Source organism: Salvia hispanica, chromosome 4, assembly GCF_029641045.1.
Source record: "Salvia hispanica isolate PSC_SH4W2 chromosome 4, Shi_PSC_v1, whole genome shotgun sequence".
Lineage (NCBI taxonomy): Eukaryota > Viridiplantae > Streptophyta > Magnoliopsida > Lamiales > Lamiaceae > Salvia > Salvia hispanica.
Window position 1 is genome coordinate 52,072,275 of NC_142695.1, and position 14,813 is coordinate 52,087,087.

General features: G+C 36.4%; 2 protein-coding genes across 2 annotated transcripts; both read right to left on the reverse strand.

Annotated features, from left to right (window-relative positions):
• Window positions 1-4,435: 4,435 nt before the first annotated feature.
• On the reverse strand, window positions 4,436-7,952 carry LOC125196697 (uncharacterized). Its single transcript, XM_048095307.2, has 7 exons — window positions 7,326-7,952; window positions 7,118-7,216; window positions 6,334-6,453; window positions 5,753-5,860; window positions 5,613-5,681; window positions 4,780-4,968; window positions 4,436-4,682 (listed from the first exon to the last, which is right to left on the reverse strand). The coding sequence occupies exons 1-7, from the start codon at window positions 7,839-7,841 to the stop codon at window positions 4,581-4,583; spliced, it is 1,203 nt and encodes a 400-aa protein (XP_047951264.1). The 5' UTR covers window positions 7,842-7,952; the 3' UTR covers window positions 4,436-4,580.
• Window positions 7,953-10,448: 2,496 nt separating this feature from the next.
• LOC125195367 (uncharacterized) lies at window positions 10,449-11,700 on the reverse strand. The gene is made up of 2 exons (XM_089056836.1): window positions 10,935-11,700; window positions 10,449-10,591 (listed from the first exon to the last, which is right to left on the reverse strand). Exons 1-2 carry the CDS (start codon window positions 11,698-11,700, stop codon window positions 10,449-10,451), a joined length of 909 nt encoding a protein of 302 aa, XP_088912962.1.
• Window positions 11,701-14,813: the final 3,113 nt, after the last annotated feature.

Consider the following 14,813-nt stretch of genomic DNA (forward strand, 5'->3'; position numbering starts at 1 on the left):
ATTAATAATCTTGAACAAGCAATTCTAATATACTGAACAAACAATTCGAACATACTGAACAAGCAATTCGAACACTCTGAACAAGCAACCGATTTATTAAGAAATTCTACCACGCTGAACAAGCAATACATTTATCAAGCAATTCTAACGGGCATACAATTCGAAATAGCTAAATACTAATGTATTAACAAGCACATTCCCGGACATTATAACACACTCAACAAGAATTGTATTTTGACCCACATTTTCAATGCTTATCAAGCAATTATAACACACCGAACAAGCAATACGTTTATCAAGCAATTCTAACACACTGGACAAGCAATGCTAAAATACCGAACAAGCAATTATCAATCTAATTAATTGTATCAAATAATTCTAACACAATGGACAAGCAATTCTAAAGCAATTACCAATCTAATTAATTGTATTGAACAATTATCAGACATACCAAGCAAAAGTCACTTAATCAAACATGAGTAAAGCAATCTGGGATAAGAACCCACATTTATCAATTATACAACAAGCATCCTATAAATTATAAACAAGCAATATGTCATATATTATTAAGCACATAAATGTCATTCTTTTTATTCCCTAAATTTAGCAACTACAAAGCAATCAGATAATAACGTATTAACTAGCAACTTCTCAGCAAGCAATTACATATCCAAAATGTAGCAACCATAGAGCAAGCAAGTACTAAGGCATAAACAAGCGAGTACTAAGGCATAACAAGCATGGAAATAACAATATGTATATCAAGCAATTATAATGCTATTATCAAGCATTTATTAAGCTAATATCAAGCAATAAACGAATAAGCAACTAACAATTCATAAATGGCCAAACTGCAGCAGCAATTACCCATCCAGAAGCAATAACCAATCAAAATATTGCATACACAGATTGTCATATATTTGATATGAAAATCAAATCTACACCTGACCCTCTCGCACTGGAGTAGGAATCAATAGCGTCGGATAACTAGCTACGACTTGTAGACAGTGCCCCCTTCACCAGACGCAATCAACAATGTCGAAGTTGGAGTAATGGAGTACAAAGAGGGACGACGTAGAAGGCGATTAGGTTTTAGGAATTGCTGGTGGGAGATTAATCGAGTAGTGGAGAGGGAGAAGGACGCTGAAAATCATAAAATTGATTCTGGAAAAAAAAAACGCCCTAGTGGGATATACCAAATATGTGGCAATTTAAAATATTTTATAATTCCTAAAATACCCAAACAAGCATTATATGATACACTAACAAGCAATCCATACTTTGTTTCTGAAAATTAATCTTGTGCGTCTGTATAAAGGATCTGGCGGATATCATTAGTGTTATGTTGTCACTCTAACTATGGTGTCACCATAGTACTCCCATATATATATATATATATATATATATATATATATATATATATATATATATATATATATATATATATATATATATCTTATGTATGACTAGTTAATTTTACTCAATCATAAACTTTTTTTTTGTAACTAAACGCAAGTAGAGTCTGAAAACAAATAAACTACTGAATATAAGAAACGCCTATTCTAACAGCCAACTACGGAGCTCCATAGTGATTGTTTCTAACACATACATTCCTCTATGAAACCTATAAGCATAATGTGACATAAAGTCAGCAACAAAATTCCCTTCTCTGTGCACATGTTGTACCATCACTGAATTAAAATCCTTCAATAATTCTTGTACCTTGTGCACGATTGCCCGACAACAGATGGATACCTCGAGGAGCCCCTGAAGGGGTTGGCAGTGGAAGCGCACACATAAATCAATTACAGATAATTCAGATCTATTTAGCGGATTATTTAGACAAATTCTATTCGCGTAATTATCACATGTATCATGCTCATAACTCAAATAATAACATGCTTTAAATTAATTGAAACCTAAAACATGCTTTTCTAAGGTTCAGCCATTATACCTTGATGATTCTCAAAAGAATCGAAGATGGCTAGCGCCTTCTCCTCGTGAAGATCTTTAGTACAAAACCACGGATCTTCTGACTGGTTCCCGGACTGTGAACTGATATCAGGGTGGGCTGATCTCACCAGCGCACTAGGACTTAAATAGAGAAGACAGAAATCCTTTCCCACGGAGAAGAAAAATTCGACCTCTACTAGGAGTAGGGGGGGCCGAAAATTTTGTGAGAAAAACAAGTGTATTTTCTGTCTCCTTTATTCTCCTATTTATAATAAGTCACATATTGGGCTCAGTCAGGGATCTATGGAAGGCTTTGGATATGGGCTCCTCCAATTAGCTTTTTACTAATTAAATTAAACTCAATTTAATATAAGCTTAAAATTGGAATATTACGAGCAGCCACTACAGAAGTAATACTGCACTCCCCATCCAAATTCGAAATTACAAGTACTTCGGGTTTCCAATACTTTATATTTATTTCTCGCGCTTAAGATAGAAACATCCATTAATTAATTATTGTCTGCTATGGACTTAATTAATTAATATCTTATTTATTCCAAGAGAGGACTCAGCAAGAAAATCTTATTTATTATTCATAGAGTAATTAAACTCCAACTAGCTAGGTTCCAAATAATAAAACCTCATTTCAAGCTTCTCTTGAGGATGTTATCAAACGAGACTCACCCCGCGCACGATTCAACATAATAGAAATCCTAGCACCGCTAGATATTAATCACTACTACCCAATATACCAGGTTTATCGGGTTGCGAAAAACCCGCACCATTTGGTAAGTCAAAGTAGTGCATGATCAATACCGTATGCTCAATGCTAACGTACATTGATTGAGAAATAATTTACGAGACCTCGTCTTTCAGTAGATAGCATAAAGACTGTCTCGCTGTTAGATCCATTCAGTGCTATACCACACCAACGTCATCTTATTTCAGTAAGGCTTAGAAATAATCGGACTGACATTGCAACCTTTCACGATAGGTAGTCTAAGCCTATCTAGGTTGTGAAATTATTCTTTTTCTTTGTTTAGAAATGACCGTGTTACCTTAAAGTGGACGACGCCCACAACCGGTCTACTAAAACAAAGACTTAGACTTTGTTAAGTTACTTATACATTTAAATATGCAATAAACATCCATTAAATGTAAAACATAACAACATTATGACAAAAATAATCTGTTTATTCATTTGGAAAATAAAACAATAGTTTTAACAGTATTCAATCACTCGAAAGGTGATTTCTAGTATACAAACTCTAACAGCTCCATAATCATAAAAACTCCGACAAAACTATCACTCAGCCCAAAGTTTTAGTATCTTCACCTACTCCCTTCGTCCCAGATAATTCGTCTCAGTTTTCTATTTCGGTCCGTCCCACATAATTTGTCTCACTTCACTTTTACAATTTTTGGTAGTGGACCCCATATTCCACTAACTCATTCATACTCACATTTTATTATAAAACAAACATATAAAGGTAGGACCCACATTCCACTAACTTTTTCAACCCACTTTTCATTACAATTCTTAAAACCCGTGCCCAGTCAAAGTGACCCGAATTATTCGGGACAGAGGGAGTATTAGATAATGCACGATTGGAACGACGTCACCCGTGTTTACTAATTAATGATATTTACTCCCTCCATCCACGATTAAGAGTCTCATTTCTAAATGGCGCGGGTTTTAAGAAATATTAAGAAAAGTGGATGGAAGAAAGTTAGTGAAATAGGAGTCCCATTTATATATATTAGTTTTAAATGATATGTGAGTGAAATGAGTTAGTGGAATGTGGGTCTCTTTACCATTTATGGTAATTATGAACTGGTACTCTTATTCATGGACGGACCAAAATGGATAAACGGGATTCTTATTCGTGGACGGAGGGAGTATATTTTTTGTTTTTCTTCAAAAAAATTTTCACCTAAGTTGATTATTTGTTTTCATGTGAAACTTTCATAATCACTGAGATATTATTATATTACGAGGGAAGAAGCAAAACAAATCGTAAATATGGTTTTGATTCCTCAAATTGTAATCGAATGGGAGAAAATGGAATTAGGCTTTGATAACTACTCGGCCCAATATAAATCACTAAAGTACAATTAAAAATATATTATACTGCATTTTAATACTGAATCATTAAAATATAAGCATAGGATAGGGGAGTGTTAGGGTGTCACCACCTCTTAAAAAAATACCATACTATCATTTCTAGTCAATCATATGTACACGTGGACAAATAATAAGCTGTCACGTGGCAAAAATAAAAATAAAAACCCAAAAAAGACGGCCAGCAATATGCTACACCTTATACATCAATTTTTCTCGACCAGCAATATCCGACACACTATACAGCAATCTATAGATTGCCGTGTAGCGTTTATAATATTGCTGTGTAACGTTTATAATATTGCTGTATATGTAGCATCACGGGGTCACTTTAAGATGTGTTATCATTTTGACACAAACTAATAAGCATATACTCTTAAATAAATACTTAAAATTCTTTAGAAATCGCAAAGTTACAATTATTTTGTGGCTAACCAAGTCTTTGTTATTTATTTGTAACTTGTGAAAATAGTAAAATGACATATAATTTAAGCCTTTGATATGATCACATGATTGTACAGGCAGAGACGACGCCCATGACGCTGCTAACGGTGACCATCGCATCCAACACTTTGAATACGGCACTTGCTACCTTCATACACGATACCTGTTTCAACAACCAACATTCATTTTAGTTTATATACTACCAACAAAAATTACTTTGTACTACTAATATAGAATGAAAATTAAGTAGGGCAATTAACCTGTTGATTTGCTCGAGCGATTGCATGTTGATTTGGGCGACTCTCACGAATGGTAATGGGAGTTGAAGTCGTAGATTCACTTCTGGCGACGTTTACTCTAGCTGACTGATTTAGAGGACGACTACGCGACTGCGACCGTGAAGGCGGAGGCAGAGGCGACCGCGTCTGCTCACGAGCTACTCTATAGATCTGTCAAAAGAAACATAAACCGTTAGTAAATTCTAGTAGTATTTTTTTTTTAGTATTAGAAATGGGCCACACTTATATAGATTAGATGAGATCTTCACCAAGTTGATGTCATGTGAGACAGAATTTAAGATATCTAACATGTCCTCGCACATGGACTGGAATGATACTTGGGTTTCCACCACATAGGAAGGCAAGACAAGAGACAAAGAGCAAAGGGCAAAGCCACACAGAAAGAGGGTGCGGCTTCAGCCCTAAATGAATTCATTTTTAAATAATTTTTTAAATTTATTTCTATTTTATACATATAATTATACTGAAGTCCTTATTAAACATATAAATTACCTAAAAAATATTCTTAAATAATATTTTAAAAATATAGTCCATACTAATATTTATTTCTGTGTCCATGCCTGACAAAGAGATAAAATGTATTATTGACTTGGGGCCGCTCAAATACCATATAAGAATTGGACTACTCACCCCGTTAAAAGGAGAGGGTTTCCCACACTTGTATAAATTAGAACTTGTATAAATTTGATTGAATCTTCACTAAGTCAATTTAAGAGATTTTAACATGCAGTAATAATATCAATTGATAAGTTTTCTTCATTTTCAGATCTTGTGCTTCATTGAACTACATATACCTCACTCGTCAAGTACTTAGTGATGTCATCATCCTTCGAAGTTGACCGTGAAGATGAAATTGAAGCAGCCTGCCAAACACCCACAAATTATAAATTTTTAAGTGAGGGCAGTCGAAAAGACGGGCTTACGAAAAGCTAACCGGCTTAGTTGCTGGAACGATTGCATTTTGATCAAGGCTGCTCTTGATACGTGCATTAGGAGTCGAAGTCTTAGCTACACTTTTGACCGGGGTTACACTGGGCGATTTCTGTTGGAATGAAGAGAATATGTGCCATTGAAATTTGAAGTCTATATAAAGAGCTGGATATATTAAAGTTGATTTAAAAGAGCATAATATAATAAAGTCTTTTATGATTCTTTATATATATTCTTCAATTGCCTTTAATTAATTTTAATCTCTATCATCTACTTTTTTCATCAACCAAACAAAAATAAATTCCATATACTATCTCATAGAAATAAGTCATTTAAGATTAAGATAAGTTTTAATATGTAATTGGTAAATTAAGAGAGAATAAGAAAAAGTAGTTGAAATTGTGTAGTGATGGTGACCCATAAATGATAAAGTAAAAGAGAGAGAAAAAAAATATTACTCCACTACATATGAATATATTTCTATGAGACGGAAGAAAAATAGAAATATGGTCTATTTCGATGAGACGGAGATAATAATAATTTTAAGATCACGTTTTCTCCAATTCAAAATCTTTTACTACATACCTTGCTCTTCATGTCGCCATTCTTAGACGTCGAAGTCGAAGCAGAATCACCTTTTCCAAGTAATAATGGTTGTTGAGTTTTAGCAGTTGCTGAGATTCCAGTTGGTTCAGTAGTAGCAGCCTAGAAAAATTAAAAATACATAAATCATGTCATGTTTACAATCTCCAAAACCATAGAAGAAACTAAATTTAGGTTGACCGTTGACTAGATTCGCAGTAGTATATTGCTTATAATTAATTTTCAGAATCTGCATACCTCACTATTCAAGTGTTTCTTCTCCGAAGTGGATGTCGAAACAGAATTATCTTTTCTAGGGGTGTCAAAATGGATATTGGATATTAGATACCCGATATCCAAATCCGAAATATCGGATAATTGGATATCCGATACCCGATATTTCGGGTTTCGGGATCGGGTTCGGGTATAGAATTTTTGGATTATTGGGTATCAGGTAACCCGATACCCGATCGGGTATACCCAAATTACACGAATTACCCGATTTTCTAATTTTATTTTTAAATTTAATAAATTATTTATTTATTCTATTATTTTAAAAATTAAATAATTAAATTTTAGTACTAGCTTTTTTTTCTCTTAACTTCGAACTACTTCAAGTTTGTATCAAAATTCGAACTACAAGTTGTATTTCTACACGTTTGTAGTTAGTTTTATTTAAAAAATAATTAAAAAATAAAATAAAAATCTTAAATTGGGACTGGATACCCGAAATAATTTTCAAAACGAATATCGGGTATAAGATTTTGAGAAATTCGGGATCAAATACCTGAAATTTTTGGATCGAGTATCCTTGAGTATCTGATTTGACAGGCCTATCTTTTCCCAATAATACCGGTTGTTGAGTTGGTTCAGCAGGGGCAGCCTCCTACACCCACACAAGTTAAAATTGAGGTCTTTTGAAAAAATATCTAATCCTTGAAATCTGCATTAAAAAATAAATAAAACAAAAATCTAAATTTAGATTGACCGCTGACCTGATTAGTAGTAATAGTACTAGTATTCTTTGGTAAATGGGGTTTGGTGGCCTGCAGAAGGGTAAAATTGTCCAGGAATAGTGCGTGGTGGTTGTGGTCATAGCTCTTAGACTTATGACAAGGGCGGCACACAATGAAAGAATCTCCGAGTTGGTTGAAACACTCGACACAGGAGAAGAACGTTCCGGGAATGAAGTGGCTGCAGGAGTCGCAGAAAGGGCGGCCGCTTTTGATGATGTAATAAAGCGTGATGACGTCCATGAAGGCCAGTGTGCCGCGGCCGGAGGTGTCGAGCATATTGAAGAATGAATTGCTGCGCATCTGCTTGTATCCTTCTTGTCTCATGAATGACAAGAACTCCTCCAGATTGATCCTCCCATTCCGGTCGAGATCCATGGACCTGAAGAAGTGTTTTGCCTGCTCCTTCACTTTCGGTGTTGCTGACTCGTAGTAGTATTTTGCGATCTCACGCACTTCCTCCACTGCTGCTGATGCATCTGCATTCACAGTTTTCATTTTTCAATCTCTTCTCTCCCACTCATAAAGCTACACACTTGCTTCCTTGATTGTTGTTATATACTATGTTAAAGAGTTAGGTTAGTTCACTGATGAGTAAATGTACCAAACTATTAGAGGTGATGTAGACTCTTCTTTGGTCTGATGAAAATACATATGTAATCTTTTGAGTTGTCATTATCAATAAAGAACATCTTTCCATTTGTGCTACATTATCTTCAAGCTTTATCTACATGAGTTTTACTATTTTTCCTTTACAAACTCTATTACATGGGCTCTACCTCCTTTTTTCTCATTGAATAGAACAGCAACAATCCCATCTTATTGGTCGGCAGACATCTTTGACCTCTCCCATATACACCGACACCTCTCTCTTACGTTGCATGTCAAATTGTCAGTTATGTTCTCATAGTTTGTTTTGGATTTGAGTGTTAAAAATTTGGGCTTCCCACTGATCTAACGTGTGTGGGTATATTTCAGCTGCTTAATTTGAGTGATACTGTAGAGATTAAAGTTTGAATTATAGTGTATTATTTTATTATAAAATAAGTAGATATTATTTTGTAATTTTCTATTTGAGGAGAGACTCCATAGAAAATAAAGGGATTTATATTTAATATAAATATAAAATAGGGTTATGGTCTCAAATGTCAGAAGAACAAGGCTTTCTGGAGAGGATTTCCTGCTCTACAGTTTATGCTTCTTCTTCGTAATTCTTGTTAATCATGATAGAGAGCTTTATATAATTGTTCATTCAATTATTCTAATAAATAGCATCAGAACCATTCTATTGATTTTGAAATAAAGAATCAATTATGTGGATATTAAGGTTATATTCTCAATGTATATAATTGTGGCCGCCGTTGTTTTTTCTTGTTCAAGAAACAATGAATTAATTGGTTTTCTTCGGTGGAATGATTGCGTTGATTTCAATTGCATATTTTGGTTCAAGTAATTCGTCTATAACGTAGGTTTATATGGTTTTGAAATTGATCTTCCAATTCCAAGTGCATACGTGTAATATGGTTATTTGGTATTTTCCTTGTGGACGCATACAGAAATATTCTTTTATGGTTGCTGAATTGATTTTTTGAGCTATTGAGGTGTAATTTGGATGTGATATTGAATTCTCATTCTTGTTTTTATTATTGAGAATTCGTGAGGTATATGATTTATGGTTGAATTCACTATTTAGCCGCTGCATTTTAAGTTTGCGTATATAATTTGTACGCCTACAGATTCTGACTTTGGTTAGTGAATTATTTTAATTTATGTTAAGTGTTGGTAAGTAATTTCTTTATGGAAAATATTGATTCTTGCATATATATTATATACTCCCTCCGTCCCACTTAAAATACAACATTTAGGAATCGGTACGGGATTTTATGTAGTGTTGTTTTGTGAGTTAATGAAGAGAGAGTAAAGTAAGAGAGATGAAAAAGTAGAGATAAAGTTGTTTCCATTTTAGGAAACGTTTCATTTTTAATGGGACAACCAAAAAAGCAAAATGTTGCATTTTTAATGGGACAGAAGGAGTATATATTATGGTGCATATATTTTACTTGGGTATTTGTGTTGCATGAATTTTCTTTTCGTCAAATATTATGTGGGAAAGTATTCCTATCCTTTTTGTAAATATGGTTTATTTTCTAATCAAATCTCAGTCCCACGATTCCACGATGTGAAGAACAACTTATTTATTTGTCTATGCTAGGTTTTTCCTTGTTTTTAGTTTAAGACTAACTTTTAGCTTTATTTAATTATATACTATATTGATAAAAGTTTATAATATGCATAAAAAATTGAATTTAAATAAGTAAATAAAATTCCATCAGAAGATTTCGATAACAAACAGAGACAAACTGAGGAGACTCCGTTAAAGTCGCCTCTCAGGCCATTTTTAATATATTTATTTTTTTCATTTTTAATATATTCTACAAGGACCACTAGTTGCAATATGTCTACTTAATTCAACCTTATCTATTGATCCATTGATAGATGACTTATGGTTGACTTGAAAAATGAAAGTCATCATCACTTTCCTTTTTGGAAAAGAAAAGTCTTTATTTAATTTGTTAAAACAAATTACTTAAAAATGAATTTAAATATAGGAATAAAGAATGTTCAGATAGACAAATAAGCTTGTTTTAGTCCTAATTTGTTAGGTCTATTTGATGCTACTAATTGAAATTAATGTAAGACACGGAATTAGTCTCTAAGAGCATCCCCAGTGGAGACGGACTTCCCATAACCTTCCCGACGGACATCCCAAAAACACCTCCTGCCACGTCATAAGGACTTCCCATAGCCTTCCCTGCACAGTGGCGGACATCTCATAGCCTTTCCGCGCGGACTTCCCACAGTAAAAAAATTCACAAATGCACCAAATTAAACAATTTACGGAATTAAATAATGTACGGTATTAAAATTTCGGCACGAATACGAAATTAAACAAAATGCAAAATAATTTCATTAGATAAAAAAAAGCAACAAATTAAAAAAAAAAATAACTTAATCAAATTATACTCAGGAACAGCCCTAACGATGACCCCGACGCAACCATAGCTCTTCAATTAAATCGTTCTGGAGTCGAACATGTGCTTGTCGTTAGCGCATGTCGCCAAACGCACGCACCCGCTTGGCCCTTTCATGGGGTACCCCCATGCGTCCACTGGGGCTGGCCACACCGTGGCTTAGACCGGCACCATCATCATCGTCACTGGCCCAATCAGCCAGTGCTGCAGCTTCATCTTCGACAATCATGTTGTGCAGGATAATACATGCGTACATGACATCAGCGATGCATTCCATATGCCACAACCGCGATGGAACCCTCACTATCGTCCATCGACTCTGGAGCACACCAAATGCCCGCTCCACATCCTTGCGCGCTGCCTCCTGACGACTCGCAAAGTATTTCTTCTTATCTTCTACAACGCATCTGATCGTCTTTACGAAGATGGGCCACATAGGATAAATCCCATCCGCTAAATAGTAGCTCATGTTGTGTTGGTTGCCGTTGGCGACGGCCGGACCAACACCAAGTTCTTGGTCGTTGAAAAGGGGGGAGGACATTGATGTCGTTGTTCGAACCGTCTACTCCAAAGTATGCATGCCAAATCCACAGCCGGTAGTCAGCTACCGCCTCAAGGACAATCGTGGGATGCTTGCTCTTGAAATCGGTTGTGTACAACCCTTTCCAGGCGGATGGGCAGTTCTTCCATCCCCAATGCATACAGTCTATGCTGCCCAACATTCCCGGAAACCCGTGTTGAGCCCTGTGCATATTCATCAGATCTTGGCAGTCTTGGGGGGTAGGCTTCTGAAGATAGGTATCCCCGAATATCTCTCTAATGCCCTGACAAAAAAACACCAGACATTCACGGGCAGTCGACTCGCCGATGTGGAGGTACTCGTCGAACATGTCGGTCGTACCTCCGTATGCCAGCTGCCTGATTGCTGCCGTGCACTTCTGAATGGGCGTGTGGGCGGGTTTACCGACTGCATCTTCTCTGATCCTGAAATAATTGTACCGACGCTCTAGAGCGCCAACAATACGAAGCAACAGTGGACGCTTCATCCTAAAACGTCGGCGGAATAAGTTGTCCCCAAACCGCGGCTGTGGAACAAAGTAATCCTCGTACAACCGATGGTGTGCAGCGATGCGGTCCCGAGGTATTTGAGTTCGATGATGGATGGGTCGAGGTACCGCCGGTTGTCGCTGCTGCTGCATGGCCGCTTGTAACGCCCGATTTATCTCCCTAGACGTAACGGCACGCAGCTCATCCCTAACGATCTGGCGCCAATCTGGAGCACCGCTATCACCCGCACCACTACCACTACCACTTCCACTTGCCATTGTAAAGAAACGTAGAGAGGGAGAAACTTGTTAACATAAGTGGTGCGAATGAAATGAAGTGTAACAAGTCGTATATATAGAGTTTGAAAAAAAAAAAACAAAAATTATCGGACGTCCGCCGCTGACGTCCGTCCGCATGCCACGGTGGCGGACGTCGCGCCAACACCGCGGAACTCCCGTGTCCGCATGGGACGTCCGTCCGCCCGCCTTCCTCCCCCAATGGCGGATGTCCGCTGCGGACGTTGGGCACGCCGGTCCGACACCCGGCGGACGTCTGCCGCTACTAATGCTCTAACTAGTCGGCCCAAAAGTTAGGCCCATTAATTGTAAACGGGCAAATATCATCTTTTAAATTAATTGATTTGACTAATATTGATAAAACTTTAATTATAGATTACTGAACTTAAAATTTGAATTATTAAAATTGATAAGGAAGTTATTGTGGAATATGAATACTTGTGGATGAATATAAAATTGAAAATATATCGGAAGAATTTATAAAAATATTATGTGCTTCAAAAGTATTACACCAATTTTTGGTTTCGATTGTGATAAAATGTACAAATTTAAGCTTCGAATTCAAGCAAAAATATAACAGATCAATTTTATACAATGAGTTTGAAATGAAATAGCCAAATATTTAAATCAAAATTTCAAATAAATCGTAACGTTCCTCTTTGTCGATTGAAGAGTCAGCGGAGGAGCAAAGAGTGTCTTGTGTAAATATAGTCAGACTTCTCACATCCAGAGAATATACTAGAGAATATACTAGATCATAGGGTCTAGGAACTCAGAGAATCTTTGAAATCATCGGTCGTTGGGCACACAATCTTACCCTGCTTCTTCAGAACCCTCAACCCACAGTATTAAAATTTAGTATAGGGAAGCAGGGATCGTATCCCACAAAGATGGGGGCGTAAGTAAACATGCAAGAGAACTTGGACACTTGTTTTGGCTGCTACATGCATTTTGAGGGTTTGAGACTTAACCACTAGATTGGGGAAATGTAATAATCTACTCTAACAGCTAGACCTAGGCAACATAACTGAAACATGCATGACGAAAAACAAGATGCGAACAAGATATTCCAGCGATAACATATTACTAGACCTGATGAACAAGTTTTCCTAAAAATGCCTAGACAGAGGAAAGACAGATCGTGGGGACCATTTCCCAAATTAGCAAAGTATGAAAAGCTGCAAAATACTACCTCCGTCCCCCAAAATTTGCTACACTTTGACCCGACACGGGTTTTAACAAATGTAATAGAAAGTGAGTTGAAAAAGTTGGTGGGATGTGGGTCCTACTTTTACAGTATTAGTTTTATAATAAAATGTGAGTATGAATGAGTTAGTGGAATATGGGGTCCACTACCAAAAATGGTAAAAGTGAAGTGTATCAAATTTTCAGGGACGGACCAAAATGGTAATATGTATCAAATTTTCAGGGACAGAGGTAGTAACTAACTAAAGGCTCAACTAACAACTAGCTTCATCTTCTCTAACGATCCTTGATCATAAAATGCAGAGAAAACAGAGTAAACTTATAACACGGAGCAGAGGAAGCTGAATTAAACCATTAAACTACGATTAACTACTAAGATTAAGCAGATTTACTATTGCTAGACGAGGTAAATGAGAAAACAGAAACTAAACATCAAAACCATGCAGAAATGAACAGATCCAAACACTGGACGCTACATCCGCTCCGGATCCAAGCCATCCACAACATACCACAACAATTTCCATCTCCGATCACACAGGTTCAACCAGATTCAAACGATCAACTACGATCTCCACACGATTCAACTATAAAACTCAGATCAATCGCTAAAAGCATCCAAAGTAAACAGAAAAATAGTAATAACATGAAACGAAACCATAACAACAACTTCCATAGCTAACCAAGTGCAGATTCAACAGAAATTTAACAAAATAAGGCCGAGCTTCGAACTGCGAAGTCTCGAGAAATTTAGAACGGAAACTTAAAACAGAAACTAAATTGTATCTTCGCCTCGCGTGGAGACGGTGTTACACAAACTGATTCTCGAACCTTGAACCGTAAAAACCCCAAACCGATCCCCCAAGTGTGTGTGTAGAGTGTGAGAAAACTGAGCTAAGAGCTAAATGGATGATGATGATTTTTTCATGTATGTCGCGTGCTCTTATTTATAAGGACTGGAGCTTCTAGATTCTTCCTTGTACTTCCCATTCTGCCCTTTATCTAGGATGCTCCTCCGTCTAGTGAATTTCCTTCTTTCTGCTCACTTGATCTGCCAGACTCCTTTCTTCCTGGATCTGGCATTTTCTCTACACACCTGGCTTACAAAATCTTGTTAGACCCGGGAAATTACAGAATTTAACCCCATAACCAATGCATGAAATTAGCCTTATCATCGATCCTCTTCACGCCGCCGTCTGACGGTAGCGGCTAGTAAACTTAAACAAAAACTAGAGTATGAGCTTTGCGTTAAATTAAACCGCGGCCGCGGCCGCCGTTTCATATAAGTATATTACTTAGATGTTAGATTGGCATTCATTTCCACCCAACTCTTTACTCACTTACATATGGTAAGTTTTGTAGGCCACCAACAAACATATAACAATATAAGGAGAGCATTAGGGTGCTACCATAGTTAGAGTCACAAAAACGTAACACCAATCTCGTGTTGCCACGTGACACGCTATCCAACGATATTAAGGCTTATCCAGCAATATTATAATAAACGTTTTTAGATGGATTTCTACAAATTGCATCATAGTACTACGTGGATTGCAGTGTAGAGTGCTGAGTATTGCTGTATGAGCTATAATGCAAAATAACGGTATAAAAAAGCAATATGTCTATATATGTACTGCAACTGAAATATTCTATGTTAATACAACAATACTCAACAATCTACACAACAATCCACCTATTACTATCATGCAATCTGTAAAACGCATACTAAATGAATATTGCTGGATAACGTGCCATATGGCAGCACGAGATTGGTGGTATGTTGTCATCTTAACATAATCTTATATATATATATATATATAGGGGTGTATTCAGATGAAAACCATAATGTATATTAAAACATCAAACCATGTAAAATAATGTACATTATACAC

Excerpts from the sequence above, each read along its gene's own strand:
- LOC125195367 (XM_089056836.1), bottom strand. The coding sequence starts at position 11,700 with ATGGCAAGTGGAAGTGGTAGTGGTAGTGGTGCGGGTGATAGCGGTGCT. Across the intron at positions 10,592-10,934 it reads TGCATACTTTGGAGTAGACG|ATGAAGCTGCAGCACTGGCT; the intron begins GTTCGAACAACG and ends TGATTGTCGAAG.
- LOC125196697 (XM_048095307.2), bottom strand. The coding sequence starts at position 7,841 with ATGAAAACTGTGAATGCAGATGCATCAGCAGCAGTGGAGGAAGTGCGT. Across the intron at positions 5,861-6,333 it reads ATGGCGACATGAAGAGCAAG|AAATCGCCCAGTGTAACCCC; the intron begins GTATGTAGTAAA and ends TCATTCCAACAG. Across the intron at positions 5,682-5,752 it reads TCGTTCCAGCAACTAAGCCG|GCTGCTTCAATTTCATCTTC; the intron begins GTTAGCTTTTCG and ends GGTGTTTGGCAG.